The sequence below is a fragment of the Pseudorasbora parva genome, chromosome 3 (genome assembly GCF_024679245.1).
Source record: "Pseudorasbora parva isolate DD20220531a chromosome 3, ASM2467924v1, whole genome shotgun sequence".
NCBI lineage: Eukaryota > Metazoa > Chordata > Actinopteri > Cypriniformes > Gobionidae > Pseudorasbora > Pseudorasbora parva.
In genome coordinates this window covers 11,775,941-11,798,248 of record NC_090174.1, presented here as the reverse complement: position 1 = coordinate 11,798,248, position 22,308 = coordinate 11,775,941, and the positions used below count along the sequence as shown (strand labels likewise).

The 22,308-nt window shown below is 36.6% G+C and overlaps 1 protein-coding gene across 2 annotated transcripts; it reads left to right on the top strand.

The window, feature by feature from the left end:
- Positions 1-1,068: 1,068 nt before the first annotated feature.
- Positions 1,069-21,580, top strand: slc37a2 (solute carrier family 37 member 2). Of its 2 annotated transcripts, none has more exons than XM_067437821.1 (18): positions 1,069-1,668; positions 2,659-2,740; positions 2,924-3,014; positions 4,595-4,673; positions 4,752-4,887; positions 5,313-5,389; positions 6,799-6,965; positions 7,067-7,104; positions 9,751-9,888; positions 12,661-12,751; positions 12,840-12,902; positions 12,984-13,069; positions 13,540-13,588; positions 14,117-14,190; positions 14,377-14,455; positions 14,682-14,779; positions 14,891-14,955; positions 21,217-21,580. In XM_067437821.1, the coding sequence occupies exons 1-18, from the start codon at positions 1,613-1,615 to the stop codon at positions 21,230-21,232; spliced, it is 1,485 nt and encodes a 494-aa protein (XP_067293922.1). In that variant the 5' UTR covers positions 1,069-1,612; the 3' UTR covers positions 21,233-21,580. The 2 variants fall into 2 exon arrangements, with proteins under 2 accessions (XP_067293922.1, XP_067293923.1); XM_067437822.1 differs by having other exon boundaries at positions 14,891-15,001.
- The last annotated feature ends 728 nt before the right edge of the window (positions 21,581-22,308 follow it).

Genomic DNA, 22,308 nt, shown 5'->3' with positions numbered 1-22,308 from the left:
ATCGCCGCACCAGTTACACTTTTTCCATAAGTATGGATGGCGGTCGGCTGGAAGCTAGATATTTTACTTTATAACGTGTTAAATATGGATATTTTTCTTACACAAACCCACCGATTTGCTTCAGAAGGCCATTATTAACCCCGCAGAGCCATGTGGATTACTTTTATAATAAATAGCTGCACTTTTTTGGCTTCAAATTTTGGCCTGCCATTCACTGCCATTAAAAAAGTTTGGAAGAGCTAGGACATTTTTAAATAAAACTCTAGTTGTATTAATCTGAAAGAAGAATGTCATATCTAGGATGGTTTGAGGGTGAGTAAATAATGGGCTAATTTTCATTTTTGTGTAACCTATCCCTTTAAGATTTGTGCAGTAAGCACACACAGATTTGGCACACTGTAATATTAAAATTATTTTTTTATATATATATATAAACAGTTATTACTCATACGTCTGAGTAGATGAGCAAAAGAGGAACAAAGGAACTATTTTACTTTATTTTAACTTATTGAGCGTGTCAAATATCACATATCTGTTGCCTACTTAATCAAAAAGGGGGGAAACAAGAAAGAAATAAGGACCAATTATCACAAGGATTTTATCACAAATTAGGTGTATTTTTATTTATTTTTACTCCTGCTTAAATCACTGTAACAGACAGTGATGTATTAGTGATGTATTGCTTTAACACAGGACCAGAGTTTCAAAAAACAGCTGTCTGCAAACCCATGGCGGTCCCTGAGGGAACTGCAGGGGGTTCGTAATGAAACTATAATAATTAAATGATAAAATGTCCAAATTAAAATTAATAAATAATTAGAAAATAATAACAATAAAAATGTAGTTTAAAAAATGATTTACCTGCATGCCATGTGACCATTAACCGACATTAGAGAACCGTGAACATGCGACAGTGTTGTTAAATTATTGAAATATTAACTTAAAATCTGAGCGAGCACATTATGAATAGTCACTAAACATTTCAGGACAAACGTTTGTGAATCCCTGCCATAGACAGAGATAATGAAGGGTTAATTCGGCTCTGGTGACGTCGATCTGTATCACATGTTTACGCCGCCGCCAGATCCACAACCAGTGTGTGCCGAAGAGAATGGAAAACAGGGAAGGCGATAGTAGGCTACAACTACATTTCCCGATCAAAAAATCAATTAATTCCCATGTGATGTTGTAGACCAGACAAACGGGTATTAATAGCAACCGGCTTTAGACGTCAACGGACCACCAGTCAAGGCAACCATGGAAATCTGTGGAAATTTAGAGCGTTTTAAGGTTTTTCCGCCTCTGGAATTAGGAAATGACAGCACGTCTCCGATACTTTAAATGCAACTTTTACATCTGATTTAGGATCGCCGGCTTTCAATGAGAATGTGTCTATGGACTCTTAGGCCGTGAGAAATCAACGCAAGCAGATCTGAGCCACAAAACGCGATTAATCAGCTCGTTGTATTTAACGTTAACGTTAGTTGTTTTGCTTTTTCGCGGACGGTTTTAGTCTTACATTCGCGTTTTTACACATCTTAATAGAAATGGAATTTTATTTATAACGTCAGTTAATCTTTAGTTTTTACAACGAGACAAACAACCTGTAAAAATGAGACATCTAGCACCGGGCATCAAACTCATTACCTCTTTCTCCAGAGACAGCTGGTGAGTAGCCTAACATTACAGGCCCGTGTAAACACAACACACACAGCCTAAGTTACTTCTATAAACAGAAGCTCTGTTATTGATAAATGTTAAATGTATCACGTCGTGTCGGATTCTATTGTAGCAGACGTGATTATTCTTAGTACTATTGATTTTTAACAAGCTCAAAAGTTCCTCAACATCGGTAATGTTTTGAGTCAGTGCTAATATACATGTTGAATTCAAAATTTCATTATAATTTATATTTATTTTATATTTGCTTAATATAAAACTTAATATAATTTATTTATTTACTTGCTTTCTCAGAATATAGTTTATATTATTGTTGTTTTATGGGTAACACTTTACAATAAGGTTTCATTAGTTAAACATTAGTTAATGTATTATAGTAAATGAACTAACCATGAGCAATTGAATAGTTGTATTTTTAAACTTTGTTAACCTTAGTTAATACAAATCCAGCTGTTCTTTATTTCACATTAGTTCACAGTGCATTAACTAATGTTAACAAATACCACTTTTGCTTTTAATAATGTATTAGTATTGAAATTAACATGAACTAAGATTAATAAATGCTGTAGAAGTGCAGTTCATTTTTAGTTCATGCTAACTAATGAAACCTTAATGTAAAAAATAAACTTTTTTATTTATTAGGAATCTTCAATTACAGTTTAAACAATATATATGTGCGTACTTCTGTTACAGAAATGTTACAGGTTTCTCTTTTGCAGTGTGCATACATAGCTCTTAAACTGATGTACAAAAAGCATGCTTCCCCCTCACAGGAAATGTGAAAAAGTCAAATAGGTCATTCAGTGTGTGTATGTGTTTGCCTTAGGTGAAGGGTTTTCCTCTACGTCACGTAATGTGGTTTCATTTCTATCACTGCTTCACTGTATTATGTAATAAAGCAAACACATTCAGCTTTCGCCAGTCTTGTAGATAATTTTACTTAAAAACATTCCTTTTATTTATTCCTCTTTTGATTAGGTACAGATTCTCCATCCTCATCCTCACGTTTGTCTTCTACACCAGCTACCACCTCTCTCGGAAGCCTATCAGTATTGTCAAGGTAATAAAAAATCAGAGAACTGGGAACTAAACATTAACTAGCTGAGTGATAGGCCTGACCTGAAGAGAACACATGCAACAAACATTTTTTTTTTTTTTTATATAGAGAGATAAATCACATGATTGTATTTGCATGTGTAAGGTGTTAATTATGACATTTGTAAAAATATTTCTTTCCTGACAGAGTCAGCTGCACAGAAACTGCTCTAATGTTATTCATCCAGCAGACCTCAACATCACTGACAATGTCACTTGGTGTGATTGGGCGCCTTTTGGTGAGTTTGATTCTTTTTTAGAAAGTAAGATCTCTGCTCTTCATTCCTTCACACAGAGAAAAGGGATGTACAAATTGTACCTTTAGGGGTACATCAGCTTGTCACTAGGGCAATACCCTAAAAATTTGTTTTACTCCTAAAAGTTTCATATTAGTACCTTGGAGTACAAATACGTTCTTTAAAAAAGGTGCAAAGATGTCCTTTTAAGGTTACTGCCCCAGTGATGAGCTGTTTTACCCCTTAAGGTACATTTTTGACACAGTTTTTGACAAAAGGCTCATCAAGTCTGCATTTATTTGCTTAAAGGGTACATAACACACTCAGTTTCTGCCAATCTCATGCTAATCTTGAGGACCTATAGATTAGTATTTCATCAGTAGTATTTCATATCTCCGAAGAGTCTTTAGTTGTACCATATTTGTTAAAGACACACTGTAACGATTCTTTCCTAAACCAGCCGAGGTCATGAAGACATTCAGTGGGCATAGCACACACACACACAATACATCATGGCATTATCCCTGGACAACTTTCAAATCACTATACGTTCGTGTTTTTGCATGCTCGTATCAACAAAACAGACATTTGATGCAGTTTCACTGACCGCCTGCGGTTTTGATTCATGACCGGGATCAAACTAGCACACTTACAGATCTGGTCCGGAAAAACAAACTGCATCCCCTGTTTCCTTAATGCTGGGTTATTTGGGAAGCTGAGCAATCTTTCCCTCACATCCACAAACACACTTCTTTAGTGACATGGTTGATTTCGTGGTCTAAAAACAAAATGACAGTACTGCCAACAGCTTCCATGACCTGAAGAAAGCTTGTTGATGCTCTCGCTCTGGTCGATGTGTGCACGTGCTCACCTGGGAGAAGAACCCACACAAGGAATTCCACCCTTTATGAAGTCATACAGGACCATACTCAAAAAAAAAAAAACCTGTGTATTTGGCACAGAAATACTGTCATACATTCAACATGGCCAAAATCATGTTTAGCATGATAATCCAACTCTTTAACAGTGTTAATCAGTCTGTAGTAAGAGTGCATGAAATAACATTAGACCCTTCCCTTTTAAAATTACAGTTAAAAATATTGTGAAATATTATTACAACACATTATCAGCATAATTGTCACATGATCAGTGTCATATGATCATTCAGAAATAATCCTGCCTTCACGTGCTATCAGAAATTTGATTATTCCCACTTCTGAAGTCGTGATTGAGCCTATCCCATTCAAATTTTGAAATGGGAGGGTGTCAATGTGCAGTTTTTACCCAGGAAACTCGTATTTATAATAATTCTGAGAGCATGTGAATGCAGCATTATTCTAAGATGGTTGTGATTGTGCAAGAAACATGTTGAAAACAGTTGTTTTTTTTAGGATTTCTTCGATGAATTGAAAGTTTAAACAAGCATTTATTTGTGTTTTTGCTGTCACTTTTGACCAAATAATATGTCCTTGCTGATTCAAAGTATTAGTTTCTTTGAAATAATTTTTTTTTTCAGTCTTATTGACCTTAAACTTGTGAATGGTAGTGTATATTAATGCTTCAATCTCTTGTGTTCAATTCAGACCAGAACAATTACCAGAACCTATTTGGAGTGTTGGACAACTGCTTCCTTGTTGCATATGCTGTCGGCATGTTCTTTAGGTATGAAATAGATTTTCTGTGTTAGACTGGCGTGCTTTGCTTGAGGTATAACACCTGCTTTTTTAATATTTTTGACAGTGGGATGTTTGGAGAGCGACTGCCCTTGCGTTACTACCTGAGCACAGGGATGCTCCTCAGTGGCCTTTTCACTGCTCTCTTTGGCCTGGGCTTTTACTGGCAAATCCACTCTTTGTGGTATTACTGCTTAGTTCAGGTAAGCTAGTTCTATTTTATAAACAAAAACCAATGTGAAAAGGTGTGTTGCTCAGTTAAAATTTTAACTAAATCCCAACTTTGCGAGAGAGAGAGTAGAGAATTTCACAATGTGAAACCGAAAAAAAACTAAAACAGAAGTGATTCTTCTCCAGTGGTAATGTTTCTTGTCAGGAGTGAAATTAAAAGCTTTTTGCAGTGTATCAAATAAAACCATAAATGTGTGATTGACAGAAATATAGCATGTTGAACATTTTCTTAGCTCTGTCTTACTGGCCCAGAGTTATTTCACAGTAAGCCTTGAGTCATGTTGGTATGAGTCACACGGCTAGCACATGACCGAACCATGCGGATTATATTGCTTCTTGACCATGTCAAACCCATGTGCTTATCAGGTTTGCTGATTAATACTTTTTTCTTTTACAGGCCTTAAATGGGCTGGTGCAGACTACAGGCTGGCCGGCAGTGGTAGCGTGCGTTGGGAACTGGTTCGGGAAGGGAAAGTAAGCGACTGTCTTATTTTGTGCTGCTTGCTCAGTATTTGTTGACGGTGCAGAAATGTATCTGTATTTTCCACAAACACAACTAAATGCAGATTTCCAGTCCACACCTGCTGCCACAGTCCTGCAACACCCCTAAAAGCATGTTGTCTTATAAATTATACATTCAAATCAACAGTAAACCTCAACTGCAAACCATTTCACTTAAATAATATGACCCATTTCAGGGTGAAACAGGATATTTAAAAAGAAAATGCACGATTTTATAAGGGATTGATTGGATGGTGATTTGTTTTTTATTATAGAAAAGAGCCAGATATGAATTTGAGTTAGCAAAACAATTCCAAATAAGAATTTATCAACTTTATTCAATAAGCTGCATGGCCAATATTTATGCCAAAGGCAGAGCAAATTATTACATTTTGATTAAAGGCTAGAGTTATCTTCATGTAAGACTTTTTTCATGTTTAAAATATTATTCTCATGAAGTGAATATTTATTTATTGTTTTACCTTCTTCATTTAAACAACTTCATAGATCATTTGTGCACACAATAAGATAAGATGCATGTATATTAACATTCATAGTTTTGGGGTAATAAGATTAAAAAAAATATATGTCAATACAGAAATGTATGATGTTACAAAAGATTTCTGTTTCAAATAAATGCTGTCCTTTCGAACTTTTTTTTAATAATAAAAAAAAAAATCCTCAAAGATAATCGTAGTCCTTATCTATAAAAGAAGATAATAGGTAGTACCTTTGTTTAAATATAAAGAAATGTTTATTGAGCAGCAAATCCACATATTAGAATGATTTCTGAAGGATGGTGTGACTGAATAATGAGTAATGATGCTACAAATTTAGCTTTGCCTTCACAGAAATAAATTACATTTTAAAATATATTCAAATAGAAAACAGTTATTTTCAAATCTTGCAATATTTCACAATATTACTGTTTTACTGTGTTTTTGATCACATAAATGCAGCCTTGGTGAGCATAGATACATAGATACATATTTCATATTTAATAAAATATTTCAAATTCAATTTAACTTGAATTTAAATTAACGGGGCGGCAGTGGCTCAGTGGTTCATGTAGGTTGTCTACAAACCAGAAGGTTGGTGGTTCGATCCCCGGTTCCACCTGACCAAGTGTCAAAGTGTCCATGAGCAAGACACCTAACCCCAGCTGCTCCCGACGAGCTGGATGGTGCCTTACAAGGCTGACATCGCCGTCGGTGTATGAATGGGTGAATGTGAGGCAAAAATGTAAAGCGCTTTGGATAAAAGCGCTATATAAATGCAGTCCATTTACCATTTTCCATTTAACTCCAAACATATGTATTGGTAAATAAATCTGTGCCAGGTTGTGCTGTATATTCAGTCCTCCTGATTCTCTGTTCATGTAGGCGTGGATTCATCATGGGGGTCTGGAATTCTCACACCTCAGTAGGAAACATTCTTGGTTCCCTCATTGCTGGTGTCTATGTGTCGTCTGCCTGGGGCATGTCATTCATTGTACCTGGTATCATCATCGCTTGCACTGGAGTCATCTGCTTTTTCTTCCTGGTTGAAAGTAAGTCACACTTTATATCGGAGGGGAATTGGGACGTTTATGCATCCATGTTGTTTACAAAGACAGGAACAGAATCACAAGATGCGGTTTCTCTTTTACAGAACCTGAAGATGTGAACTGTACACCACCACAACACCATGTGAGTTCACTAACCATTTAAAAATGACTTTGCTCCTGCAAAGTATGTTTCTGGGTATCCACTCAATTAAACTTCAAACTTTATGGACCTAGCTTTAATTTAACTTGCGTCTTGTAGTGTGACTCCACTAGCTGCATGTAACTACCATCATTTTGCTTAACTTGAATAACCTGCCAAACAGCAGTTCTCCCCTCCCAGCCATTACATATGTGAGCAGAGTTGCAAACTAATCATGTGAAAAGGCTTACTGACACTTGTTTGACTGCCATTAGATTATAATAAATCAAATATTTTTGACAAATTCAAATATTTGCATTACTTTTTTTTCTCATTCGCAACAGGATAATTCACAACACTCTAGTGAATAGGCTGAGAAATATCCTTAGAATTGAAAGCAAAAGTACATGTGAACAGAGATTTAAAAAAATGTTAAGCTGTTTGTTGAACTCTGTGTTGTTAAGTTGATCTAAGTGGCTGGAATTCACTACATGACTTTTACAATCTAGCAGGCATCATACACTTGCTGGCTTTGTAAAGTTACATAGGGCAAACTGGGCTCTACATTAAGGGCCCTATTTTAGAGATCTGAGCGTATGGTCTGATGCGCATGGCACGGATGCATTTGGGGTGTGTCCAAATCATAGAGTGTAAAAAAATATGGACGTAGTGTCCCTGACATCACTCATAGGGTGCCGAAGAGCCGTTCCGAAGCGTAAAGTAGAGACGAGCTGGGCGTTGCCATCTTGCCAGCACTTCATCGCGTGTCACACCCGGATAACAGCAAATGTGCAAAGAGGCGGGATGTGGGCAGAGCTTAGGTGACGCAATGACTATCAGACAGCGGATAAATGGCTACCCACCTGTTACTCAAAATGGCCATCCCCTTAATTATGGAGAACTTTAATGCTTTATATAATGTAAACAAATGAGTTATAAAAAATTCACCCCTTCACAGTAGGGCTGTAACGATATGCGATATGAAATCGAAATCGCAATACGCAGGTCCACGAACCTGTATCGCGATGTGAGAAGGCAGAATCGCGACACACCCCTTCCAACTGCCAGAATTATCCTTCCTGTCCAGGTCCAACTTTTAAGTCAGCAGTATGGCAACATTTCAGCTACCCGGTGGAGAACAAGGATGGCAATCGTGTAGTTGACAAGACCCACACAATTTGCCGTAAGTGTTTCAAGAAGCTTCCCCAACCGGCTGGCAACGTGGTGTGAGCGTGGCGTTTCTGTTGCGTGCCATCCGCGGGGCGGCTGCGTGGCGTTTTCTCTTTCTTTGCACACCAGAAGCGTGTCTGACGCGGCGTTTCTGTTGGTATTGATGTACAGGAGGCCCTATACTTCATGTTAAATATATATTGCCTATTGGTACCGCATAGAAAACGTCGGCAGTAGCCTACTGACCCTACAGATATATGGTATTGACGGCAAAATAGGCTATAGAATACTGTACAGAATAAAACTGTTTTGTCCCCCCCATATCGAGGTTTGTATCGTAGCGTTGGTCAAAAATCGTGATACGAACCGAATCGTGGGTTTGGTGTATCGTTACAGCCCTACTTCACAGTTGTCATGAAGGGCAAACTTAACAGTATAGACCAAAACCACAATTTGTACCAGGCTGTAAACATGTTTTGTTTTTTTCTGCTGTAAAGTTGGGAATTTTAACATGGGGCTCAATGAGATTCTTCTCCCTTCTGGAGCCTGTCCCTAGTGGCCAGTCGATTAATTGCAGTTTAAATAACTTCTGTATCGGCTTCAACAGAAACTGGGGGAGGTTGCCTGGTCCAAATCTAATTTTGCTAGATTAATGATGGAAAAATGGTTGTCGCACCAGGAGCATGGTCCAAAAGGGTTGTAGCTAGTCTCTTAATGAGTCATGGGTGTGTTTTGGCCGAAACATGCAATAAACCAATCAAAGTATCATCTCCCATTCCCTTTAAAACTAGTTGCGCACACACCCACCATGGCGGATTCGCTATTTACATGGGGAAAATTTGCGAGTTGAAAATCTGAACGCTTCTCCAGAGAGAAAATCCTTTTATTTTAATATTTAAAAATATTTGTGTGCTGCTTCGCGTCGCTGTGTGTGTAATAAGCAGATTACACACACAGCGTGCGTTGTGCACCCACCAATAGGCGCCCTTTAAACAACCAAAAATACTGCCCTGTTGAATTTATTTTTAGACCAGGTTTTTGTTGGTCAATGGTGCAGTACTTTTCAGTTCCTCAAAATAGCAATGTGCCAACAATGCACATGAACACGCCTCGTTTTCAGACCAGCGCGCCCATGGGCGAACAGATGGGCGTGAGTGCATTTGTTATTTAAATAATGCAGCACTAGACATGAACAGCTGAAACTCGCAAAAAACTGTTGTCGCATCTGGCGTCGCATTGAGTCAGGTCTATGATAGGGCCCTAAATGTCTGAGAACACAACAAACTTACACAGAAACGTGCCTCATTGCTAAAAGATGAATCACCAATAAAACCAGTATGTGTTCTAAATTCATCTCAAAATATCAAACATGTTTGAAAAAAGTCTATGCCCAAAAGTACTCTGAACTGTACTGCCTGTATTATATATCTTACAGTTTTACCTCCATTATATAACACTAACCGGCTGTAATGTTTTTAGGAGAGTGTGGAGCAGGAGCCTCTGTTGAGGAACTCATCCAGTAATGAGGAGATCTTCAGCAGTGACACATCTACAGCAGTGGAGCCGGTAGAAGATCACACAGAAGCCATCAGCTTCAGTGGAGCGCTCAAGATTCCTGTGAGTGACCTGTTATTCTCAGTTTTACACCCACAGCTATTAGTCAGTCTACATAAAAAAATGATTTTCAAGCTATGGCGTTGTTGATCTGTTCGTTATTCTGGATGAGCCCATCCTGTGAAGTGTCAAAAAAACAATCATGCTTTTGCTTTCCAAATCTAAATATAATTTTTTGCTAAAGTGTACACTGCAAAAAAAAAAAAAAAAAAAAAAAACTAAAATGAATTCTTGCTTTATATTTTTGTCTTGTTTTCTATAAAAAAAATAATACAAAAATCTTAAATCAATGTACATTTACTTGAGAAGAAAAATGACTTAAATGGTTAGTTCACCCAAAAATGAAATTGATGTCATTAATGACTCACCCTAATGTTGTTCCTCACCCGTAAGACCTCCGTTCATCTTCGGAACACAGTTTAAGATATTTTATATTTAGTCCGAGAGCGTATGTAAGTGTATGCACACTTTTCTTGTCTTCACTTCCGCGGTTGTTTTCAATCCTCAAATAAAGATTCAAACGGTTATGAATCAGCGTATTGATTCATGATTCGGATCGCGTGTCAAACTGCTGAAATCACGTGACACTGGCGATCCAAATCATAAATCAATCCACTGATTCATAACCGTTCAAATCTTTATTTGAAAACAAACCTTGAAGAGAAGACAATGCTGAATAAAGTCGGAGTTTTTATTATTTTTGGACCAAAATGTATTTTCGATGCTTCAAGAGATTCTAATGAACTAACTGATGTCACATATGGACTACTTTGATGATGTTTTTATTCCCTCTGGACATGGACAGTATAGTGTGCATACACTCTCTGACTAAATATAAAATTTCTTAAACTGTGTTCTGAAGATGAATGGAGGTCTTACGGGTGTGGAACGACATTAGGGTGAGTTATTAATGACATCAATTTCATTTTTGGGTGAACGAACCCTTTAAAGGTGCAATGTGTAAATTTTTGCGGTATCTAGTGGTGAGGTTGCAAATTGTCACCGCTCCCTTTTGAAGCACACAGAGAAGATACAATGGCCGACACATGACAAAGATGTTGTCGTCTGAGACAACAGAAAGTAGCAAGCACTCTGTAGAGAAGTTTGTCCACTTAGGGCTACTGTAGAAACATGAAGCGGCAAAATGGTGATTTCACTGTAAGTGGACTCGCGGTGTATGTACATAGAAATGGCTCATTCTAAGGTAATAAAAACATAACTTGACATTATGTAAGGTTTTTATACACAACTGAAAACATGGGACACATGCTGTATATTCATTTCCAAGTGTTCTGTCGGCACGCAATAGCGGTTGATATAAAACAAACCAAAATGTAATGTATTCTTTAGAAAAATTCTGACCGTGGCCGTTGATCTTCTGCTCACGACTACACGACATGTGTTCGTGAGATGCTATTAGTGCTGCAGTTATTAACGCACTCTCCCACCCTGTAAAATCACCAAAGTTGTGAGGAATCAAGATTAATATGCGACATGAAATATAATACCAAGATAAAAAAGTATATGTGTACTTTCTTCACTGAGTCAGATATCACCGAACCGGAATTTTTTTCTGATAAAAGTTGACAGATGTGAACTTGATCAAATCTGGTTACCATGAACATAACAGATATATTCACCTCATAGAAGAAGGTACATGGATTGCATTTCAAGTCACGTTTTTGTTAATCATGATTTCTCACAACTTGTGTGCTTTTTCGGAGCGTATCTGAGCGAACTGCAGCATTATTAGAGTCTCATGAATGTGACCAACGGCCAAGGTCAGGATTTTCGTTACATAATATATTAAATTTGAGTTTGTTTTACACCAAACCCTATTTTTTACTGCCAGACTAATTGGCACGTGTCCCATATAATCATTCTGTGATACTTTTGTCTTTTTTTTTTTCTTCATTCTCCTTTTGTGGTCTATAAAAGAAAGACGGAAATATGGCTTTAGAACGACCCCAACCCCATTTTAGGGTGAATTATCCCTTTAAGATGGTCTTGTTTTCTAAAGAAGAAAAAAATCATCAAAATTAAGTGAGTTTGTTCTTAAAACATGTGAAATCAAGATTATTTTTCTTACCCTCTGACAAATTATTTTAGTTACACTTTATTTTAAGGTGTCTGCGTTACAGTGTAAGTATATATTTAAGTACTAATAATTAGTATTAATAATTAACTACATGTACTTACTATAGTGTAAGGGTTAGGATGAGGGTTTGGTTTAGGCTTAGTTGCATGTAATTATGCATAATGTATAGTTATTACTATAGTATGTACATGTAACATGTAACAAGGACACTGTAAACTAGTGTTACCAAGGTTTTTTTTCTTTTTAATAAAAACTCCCCTTAATTTTCATAAGATATTAAGTCGTTTACTGAAAAAAATAAGTAATTTTGCTTCTCATGTAAGCGTATCTTGATCAATGTTTAGAAATTTGTAGTGGAAAGCAAGACAAAAATACTGAGTAAGAAAATCTTTTTTGCAGTGTAAAAAAAAAATTCTTATTTAATGGTCTTGAAGCATTTTTAGTCTTTTATTTACATTTATTCATTTAGCAGATGCTTATTTATGTGAAGTAAAGTATAATGAGGAATGATACAAAATAAACAATTCATCCTAATCGGTAACATCAGAAATGTGGAAATATGATGTTGCAAATGTGTACAAGTTAGTACAGAGCAGTATCAGCTACATTCATTTGTTGCCAGGACAGAAGTAAAAATCATAATGTCATCATTGGTAAATGTATTGTTCATTCTGCAGGGTGTGGTGGAGTTCTCCTTGTGTCTGCTTTTTGCCAAGTTGGTCAGCTACACCTTCCTCTACTGGCTTCCTTTATACATCGCTAATATTGGTAAGAATCAGATGCTCTCAGATTCATGCAAACAGTCAAAAAATCTCAATAAATTCCAACAAAACACAGAGTCTGCTCTCTTCCTTAGCTCATTTTGATCCTAAAGAAGCTGGGGACCTATCTACTTTGTTTGATGTTGGAGGAATTGTGGGTAAGCGTGTGGATATTATAAATATTAGATTTATTTTAAACATAAGAAATATCTAAATGGTTTTTTCTTCTTCTGTGTTAGGTGGCATTGTGGCTGGATTGATATCTGACTACAGTGGGGGCCGAGCCACTACTTGCTGTGCCATGTTGATTATTGCTGCTCCGATGGTGAGCACAATTGTCTTTGCCTTATTTTTGCCCAGACTTTGGGCAAAATGTCTACAAAATAAACACAAAATGCAAACTGATGTTTTAGATAGTGAAGATTAATTTTAACTATTAATTGAATGTAAAAGCATTGCATGTTAACTTATCCATTAACTAAAGCTTATCCGTTAGCATTATGGACCATATAATTTAGAATTGGGAGTTTTTTTAATATGTAATGTTTACGTCCAGAGACACTGATCCTGCCTGTAAATCTTCGTCATAGCAGACTGTGCTTCCTAGAGAAGTGTAAAACTGGTTAGCTCGCAACAAGTTGTCAAAGTTTGCTCACAGTTTTTACAGACGACTGAAATCTTGTACACACAACGCCGTCAAGTTCGAGTTTACCTGTGAACCTCTGTAAATGGATGGACAGGATTCTCTTTCCTTCGAGAACTGCTGCTTATTCATATTTGCTTTTCTTTCTCAAGCTCTTCCTGTACAATAAGATCGGCCAGAATGGCTTGCCAACCACCATCGGTAAGTATAGACTAGCAAGGTTTTTTTAATTATTTTTTTATTTTTTTGTGGTGTTTTGTTTTTGGTTATGTATGTTTTTTTCTTTTGTTGCTTTCTTTTGTTTGTTTTTTGGTATGTTGAGTATGTTGGTATTTTTGCTTTGTGTTTTTTAATTTTTTCTTGTTTTGTTTTGTTGTGTTTGTTTTAGTTTTTTTTCTTCTTTTTTTTCTTTTTTTGGACACATACAAAAATTTTGCATAGGTTGTTTTTTCGGACATGTGGTTCAGCCTGCATGATCAGAATTCACAAATAATATATTTTTTTAATACTTAAATTGTATTAAACTTAAGTTTGCATTTAAAACCACTCTAACAGTGTATCTGACTACAATATTACATTTATATATTTTAAATTGTTGACTGTAAGGGGATCACATGTTGTTGTTAATTATCAGTTATCACAATTATCTTATGGAATATGGATTCCCACAAATAACATCTTGTGTCTTTTGTGTCTGTACCTCCACCTATGCCCTTTCCTGACCTCCAGGCATGTTGCTGTGGTGTGGTGCCCTCGTGAATGGACCCTACGCCCTCATCACCACTGCTGTATCAGCTGACCTAGTAAGCGTTTTCCTCCATGTGCTCTTCACATGGACATTTTGAAAGTTTCAAAAAGTAAATAAAGTCTCAAAACATGTATCAACACTAGCCTTTTAAGTATTGCTGTCAATAACTGATCAATAAACTGTTTGGTAATTCAATTAGCTTCATGTGTTGTACATTTCATAATGTTTTTTGATCTTTTAGGGAACCCACGAGTGTCTGAGAGGGAACTCGAGGGCACTGTCCACTGTGACCGCCATTATTGACGGCACTGGATCAATAGGTATGCAGGGAATGTGTGTTTAATTGGGGGTGGGGGGGGGGTGTATATCATGTTATAATGTAGCATGTAGCAATGAATTATCACATTTTTGTTCTCGCCATTTAAAAATCGAGCAATGTTTTCAAAAGGTTATTGACAGTAAATTTAAATGTAACATTTAGAAACAAATGTTTGTTTTGAAAACTTCACATGCTTCACCTTGTGTGATATGTTTAATGACCTCTAGGTGCCGCTGTTGGGCCTCTGTTGGCTGGTCTGATCTCTCCCACTGGTTGGAACAATGTTTTCTATATGCTCATTGCTGCAGATGTACTGGCCTGTTTGGTGAGACTTCAGTTGTTTTTTTTTGTCAATATTATCCAATAAGTGATAGTATGACGGATGTGTTTTCTCAAGCCAGTGTCTCACTGTCTCCTCTTGTTCGTATTACTGTAGCTATTATCCAGACTCGTCTATAAGGAGGTCAGAGGATGGTGCGGATACACTACAAGGCAGAGAGGGTGAATATCCCTAATTCACTCCCGTTCTTTTCATTTATGGTGACGTGTAAGGAGTATATAAATATGTTTACTGAATATATTCATGCTAAATGTATGGTAACACTTTACAATTAGGTTCCATTAGTTAACATGAAAAAATAATGAACTGCACTTATTTATCTTTGTTAATGTTAATTTCAACATTTACTAATACATTATTAAAATCTTGTTAACATTAGGTAATACACTGTGAATTAACGTGAACAAACCATGAACATCTGTATTTTTTTTTTTTTTACTAATGTTAACAATGATTAAAGAATACGGTAAGGAATGTACTGCTCAAGGTTATTTCATGGTTAATACATTTACTTATATTAACCAATGAAACCTTGTTGTAAAGTGTTACTACATATACATAGGAACTATATATAGGAACATATATAAATTACTGCTGGGCAATTGATTAATAGCATCCAATCATGTTTATATAAAATGTGTGTGTACTATGTATACTTATGTATATATAAATACACACACATGCATGTGTATATATTTAAGAAAATGTTTTAAATATTTATAATATAAAAATATATCTATATATACAGGTTATATATGCAAATATTTCATTAATGTATATATGGAGTGTGTATTTATACATAATTATACACAGTAAATGCGTATATATTATTATAGAACTTTTATTTTGGATATGATTAATCGTGATTAATCAATTGCCCAGCACTAATACTATATATAATACATTAGGGATGTAACAGGACACGTATTCGTACCGAACCATTTCAGTACTGGGCTTTCGGTGCGGGGTGTGTGTACCAAACGGTTCCGAATGCAGTCTTTAACAGTTAACAGTCTGCTTGTTTTAAGTGCAATCCTCAATCTGTGTTCCCACACAAACATATTAAGTATTCAGTCCATTTTATCACGAAATTCAAACAATAAATGCCGTTTTGACACTGTTTGACACGTTTAATGTGGCATGAGTGATCACTGTATAGGTGCGTCAGTTGTCCGCAAGTGAACGCGATCATCTCTTCCTAAAGAATAAACATGAATTATTATCTCTGGTATGTTGAGAATACATTCCAACTTACTGCAACGTATCATATGTTGTGTCGCCAATTTTACAGCTCAATCATTGTTTCAACGTCAATAAAACAGCTTGTAAACAACGTAGCACTACATTTACCTCAGGCAGTCATTCTGTGTCCACAGCTCACTAGAGAAATGAACTTTTGATAAAAATATAATAGGAAAAATATAATATAATAATAATAATAATCAAAAACGTGCACTATATTAGCCTATATACATTAATTATATTCTACTTAACCTGTTAGTGATGTCTTGATTATTTAATTTATAAATCTGTCATGAAAATGACAGCCACTGTGTATAAATGGTTATAGTTCAACAACATAATTTTATAATTAGATTTAGAAGTTAACGCAAAAAATGCCTTATATGAAGTTTAAATATTTGCTTACAGTGTTAATTGAGTGTTTGATATTTGAGTGTAAAAAAAATATTCTTATTTTTTGGGCTCTGTTGTTAACCTTTAATATTATAGTAATGTGCAAGTAATGTCTCCCTATATAGTTTACAGCATTATATCGCAATATCATTATATCGTCAAAATGGCGCAGTTTAGTCATCAGAGGCTTTTTTGGCCAGAAGCTAGAGAATATGCCCAGTAGTAGGAGCTAGTTCTGCATGTTTTCAGCCCAACCATAGGATTCTCACTTACAGAATGTAAATGCACACGGCCGCTCGGGCATTCATGACGGAACGGTACGGATCAAAGCGAGTGTTTTCAATGAATTCCTATGAAAGTTAAGCTTCCATAGGCATGATCTAAAAACGCGCCAAACTGGACACGCACTATAGCACTATTCACACAGGATTAGTATTATCTAGGGACCTCTGTGATTTAGAAATGACTCCCCCACATCTGAGTTTTGCGTGGCGCATTCGCACAGGATAAGCAAAGCCTGTGATTTTACTCGAATTTACTGACATCTCCCGGATATGATGTCGAGACTTGTAAATGTTTTTTCGTTATAGATATAGCTGTATGAAATCATAAACAGGCATCGATATCGTTTTGATTATTTTATAGTAATAAATAAACAATTTCGTCCAGTTAGAGAACAGACGCCATGAACTGAGCACAGACCAGCGGCAGGAGTCAGATTTCATTTATCACGAGTGAGAAGCTGACACACGGCGGCGAAATGTGGTAGGTAATTTGCAGGGGAATTTTTACTTTACAAATTACAGACATGGCCGATTCGCACGGGATTAAGATCGCAGCCATTCTCTCTGCAATTATTACAAATCACCAGAGGTCCCTAGATAATACTAGTCCTGTGCGAATAGGGCTTTAAGAATGACTCAGTTCTTCTGCTCAGTCAGAGCAGTTCACTCTGCTCAGTTCTTCACTCTTCGTTCACTCTCACTCCTGCTGCTGGTCTGTGCTGAGACTCTCATTCAGCTCACACTGGATTAAGCGCACACATTCAGTTTCTAATTGTAGTGTCTGTTCTCTAAGGCCCATGTTATACTGCAAGGTTCAAGTGACCCAATTCCGATTTTTTTATTTTTTTTCCTCTCATGTGGCACAGATCAGATGTGACGTGACCATGTAAGCAGTAAAAAAACGCATGGATTCTGATATCCTCAGATCGGACTCAGGCCTCACTCATATGTGGTAATAAATCCGATATGATTCGGATGCGTGCATTTGCGTCTGCCATGTAAGCTTCCAAATCTGATATTCCCCAGTAAATGCGAGTCGTACGTAATTGAAAAAAGGAATGACGTCAACTCAGGTGGACACGAACTGCGATCAAAGGAGCTCTCCTCTTTTTCTCCGCGTTACGAGAGAATTCTGTTTTGCTGACCTTTAAAGATGTGTGGAAAATGCAGACAGCAAAATATTGAATAATCATTTCATCTGCGCCCATTGCATATCGTTTTACTTCCTTTTCCGGTTAAGAACTTCTTGGGCTGTTTTGCCAGTGTACAGTGTAAATGCAAATATCGGATACAGGTTGCTTTTAAAAGATGATATAAGCGGGTCGTCAAAAAAAACGGATATAGTCACCAAAACGGAATTGTGCTTCAAGGCCTGCAGTGTAAATGCAACTAAATTATTTTATTACTATACAGGGGCGTTTCTAGGATTTTCATTTTAGGGGGGCTCAGCCCCCAGTGAGGGATAGGCCTGTAGAAAAAATGGTAACACTATCCAAAGGTCCAAAATTGCGCTAATAACTAATAGCTTACAAACATGCATACCCAGAAGATATTGGCTGTTTATCATTACTCATAAAGCAAATATTAACACCTTACTGCATGGCTACTGACTGTACATGCATTAATCCTACCCAATAATGTAAGGCAGGTTAAAAGATCCCAAATTTTAGGGTGGTTCGGGAGCATGCTCCCCTGGGAATATTTTGATTTCTTTGATCTACATATGTGCATTTTAAAGAAGGCCAAAAAAATAGATAACAATATCTTGAAAACCATGTCACTGGGCAGTAGATTATTTGTCTTTCTTATGTCCACATCTCTCTTTTTCTCTGTTTTTATCTTGCCCTGTCTCTTCATAACTCTGAGCTTTGACTGATGTCGTTTTTTTTTTCCGTTTTTGTCAGTGAATAAAGTAAACATATGGTTTACATATTAACATACTGATATTTATTTCATAACTGATATATGTTTCATGAATAATTTTCTTAGACACGTTAATTTACTGTTTATTAAAGTTTTAAGTTTATTAAATTCACAATATGAACACATTCATTACTAATCTTATGCCCAATACAGGCTGAAAAAGGGTTTTTTTATTTACTGAATGTTACAAATAGAATTATTAATTTAAAATATATACACATTCATTATTAATCTTATGCCTAATCTGATGAAAATGGCTTTGTTAATATTTCTTGTTCGTTAAGGCCTATTATGAATCACATAGGCATATTTCCAGTTAAAAATAGCAAATTAGACAAAAGTTTCTTACATTTGCCTAAATATATTTTTCGATTGTTTAACATTTCTGACTTAAAGCAGCAGCTGTCAAACATGAATGTTTAGTTTAGCTGCTTACATTTATCTTGAGTTGCTCTGCTAAAATTTGCGCCCAGCCTCAGCAGTTTCTGTGTGATCAAAAAGCCCGCCTACTCTGATTTGATTGGTTTTATCAAATATTTTGATATTTACGAGCTGTGACAGACCAATGACGCTCAGATTTACACACACACACACACACACATAGGGGAGGCATGACCAGGGATTCCATGGACATCGCTATTCCGAGCTTGAGACGGACTTGATAATAACGTGCAATGTTCTCACTCAAACCACAGGCAACCTGCTGCTGCTTCTGCTTTAAGAGGGAAAAGCTGCCCATAGCTGATTGTCTAGGATATCTGTAAGAATTCATAATAATAGCATATTACCTTATTAACGAAAAGGAGCTAGCAAATGATCCAGTGTGTATCTGTATTTGCACTTGTCAAATTATTAAATTTCCAACGTGTTTTTGCTTCGGTGAGTAATGTAGCCAATCACAGACATGTTTGTAGATTTTTATAACGCAGTTGGCCAATCACAGGTGTTGAACTTGGAATCCACTCAACGCTTAAGTGTTTGTCAAGCAGGCGCTGAGTTCAGTTAACACGCGCGTAAGTGCAGACTTTGGGAAACTAAAAGATTAATTGAATATCAGCTTCACTGATTACTATAGCGGAACTTTGTGAGATTTCGTTTATTGAATAAGTGACAGCTTTTAGTGATTATAAAGGGAGCACTCTTTGCACGCTGTCTAGGCAATATAATAATTATTTATTAATAGGTCTACTTGACAAGTTGCCACATACACGCTTCAATACACTGACCCATCATATACATGCAGGATTCACTCGAAAAATGTGAGGACTGATCAGTTATAAATAATCATGTCGAAATCAGGCTCATAAAAATGTCAGGAAAACACGATTCCTGGCTGCATGTCATTATCCATGGATCACTGAATCTGTGGTAAGTTGTAAGGACCACCATATCGAGCACAACCTGATAATCGTTTGCTCTACTCGCATTTTTCTCTAAGTCATTTAGCGGCTCTTCTGCCACCCAGCCCCGGCTGAGGGGGCGTGTTCCGGCTAGAAAGTGACGTCAATGCATACCCTCTAATTTGATTTAACCAGAATAACAAAATATTGGGTCAGTCTAATCTAAAAGGCCTTAGTGATGTTAAATTGTGAAGATTCTGAGTTTGCGCTGAAGGCGTGTCCGTGGCGACCTGGCAAATTTTGCCATGAAATAGGAAACTGTAGTAAGTCAGGCATACAATGTCCAATCTGCCCCAAAATTCACATCATAATAGCCCTGGCCTGAAGACATCCACGTGGCAATATTCAGTTATAGTCATAACGTCACCTGCTGGCAGCTGGGAGTGTTACTTTGCCATATTTCTCCTATATACTTGTTTAAATGCATGTCGCCCACTTTTCGCTGTTTTCCTGAGTCCACGGTGACGGTGGTCCCGGGTACTAGGGCCCTTTCATCGCTGCTTATAGCTTTAACCTTTAATAGCTTTTTTACAGTGATATTTTTTGCTAAATCATCAATGCTGTGACATCATTGGCTGATGAGGTTATAAAGGTTTATTTTTAACCATCTATATTTAAATCTGCAGAATGGTGCTGATTGCCATGTACTTGATATTAGTGGCTGCCCAAAATATAGACCGGCATGACCAAAGTCACACTGTACTTGAACTAATTAGGCCTTCCTGCTTTCAAATATAATTCAGTGAAGCCTATTTTTAGTGGTTGCAAGGTAATCACAATTACTCTGAGGTTGCAGCCTGTCTTGGGAGTTTGTTAGTTTTCATTGTTTTCCCAAATGACTGGCAGAAATCTGTGTGTTGAGGTGGAAAATGATGTATGCACTTCAACTGCAATATCATTACATCTCTGACACCCTGGTAATTATCACTCCGTTTTTGCCAGGTTATGAATTTTCCATTAACACAAAAAAGGCTAAGCGAAGCCATTTTTGTGCTTTTTACTACATGCGTTCATTCCACTAATGGTCTCCAATACCTCTTTTTGACACTCATCAAATCCACAGGTGGTAATTTATCTGGTTTGCGTTTTTATTACATTTGAGGGAATCTGATGATTAATAGAGAAGCGTTTAATTTCGCACCATGTGTTTGCAGTGGTTTCATCTGCTCTTTTCTTTCAGGTTCAAAGAGATCTGAGGGAGTATCACACCTGCGACGGAAAATTACCTGCAGCATAACGACAAAAAGGGACCAAGGATTGATCCAACACGCCAAGCCTTTTTAAGCCCCAGGGTTATTTTATATGAAAATTGTAACATGAGACTTTCATCCTTTTTATACTGACAATGGAACAAAGCTCAGCTGCTGCCGTGAAGGAGGAGGAGAGTTACACACACCCTCGTCTACACGTCGCCTGAGCGGGACAACACAAGAGAATCACAAAGCTCCTTCATTTTAATACAGGATGTTTTAGTGACTGATGCTTAATCCAAATGTACCTCATTTTCTTCCATTAAAATATGCCATCAGTGCTTTGTCCTTTTATCTGTGAGGTCTCTGTGTGATTATTCATAACCTCATTTCATGTTTGTTATTGGCCTGGCTCACCATGTGATTGAATCGTATGTGCAGTATGTGCATTTGAAAACGACTGAATAAGCATTTCCGTAGATAATGAGGTATAAATGTATGTACACACGTAATCACTCTCAACTTTATTAAAATAGCAGTTAGCTCTGAGCTGAAGAGCTTTATTCTCTGAGGCTTCATATGTACAGCAACACGGGAGCTGGCTTTCTTGCTTTAGGGTGCAGATACTATCAGCTTCTGTCAAAATGACAAAGCGTGAGAAAGGCAAACAGTCATAGCTGCAGAATAACACTAATAAATCAGACTTTAATGATTCTTGACTACACATTAAAAGCAAACTGCCGTTATTATTATTTATTTTTATAAAGTTAATGTTCAGTTCATGTTGGCACTATATGTGATAGGTATAAAAAAAAAAACTGTACAAAAGAATTGACCAAAACAATAAAGCCATTGTTTTTCACAACAGAAACGAATACATTTTGCAATTAATTAATACATTTATAAAAATGTACTCTACCTCACATTTATAAAAATGAACCTTTTTCGTTAAAATTGCACTACCGTACATTTGCAGTCAGTACGTTTTTGGAAAGAAATTAATATTTTATTCAGTTAAAATTCAAAAAGATATATTACAAAAGTTTTCTATGTAAAGGGATGCAGTTTTTTTTCTTGAATTG

Excerpts from the sequence above, each read along its gene's own strand:
- slc37a2 (XM_067437821.1), top strand. The coding sequence starts at position 1,613 with ATGAGACATCTAGCACCGGGCATCAAACTCATTACCTCTTTCTCCAGA. Across the intron at positions 12,752-12,839 it reads TTTATACATCGCTAATATTG|CTCATTTTGATCCTAAAGAA; the intron begins GTAAGAATCAGA and ends TCTCTTCCTTAG. Across the intron at positions 13,070-13,539 it reads TGATTATTGCTGCTCCGATG|CTCTTCCTGTACAATAAGAT; the intron begins GTGAGCACAATT and ends TTCTTTCTCAAG.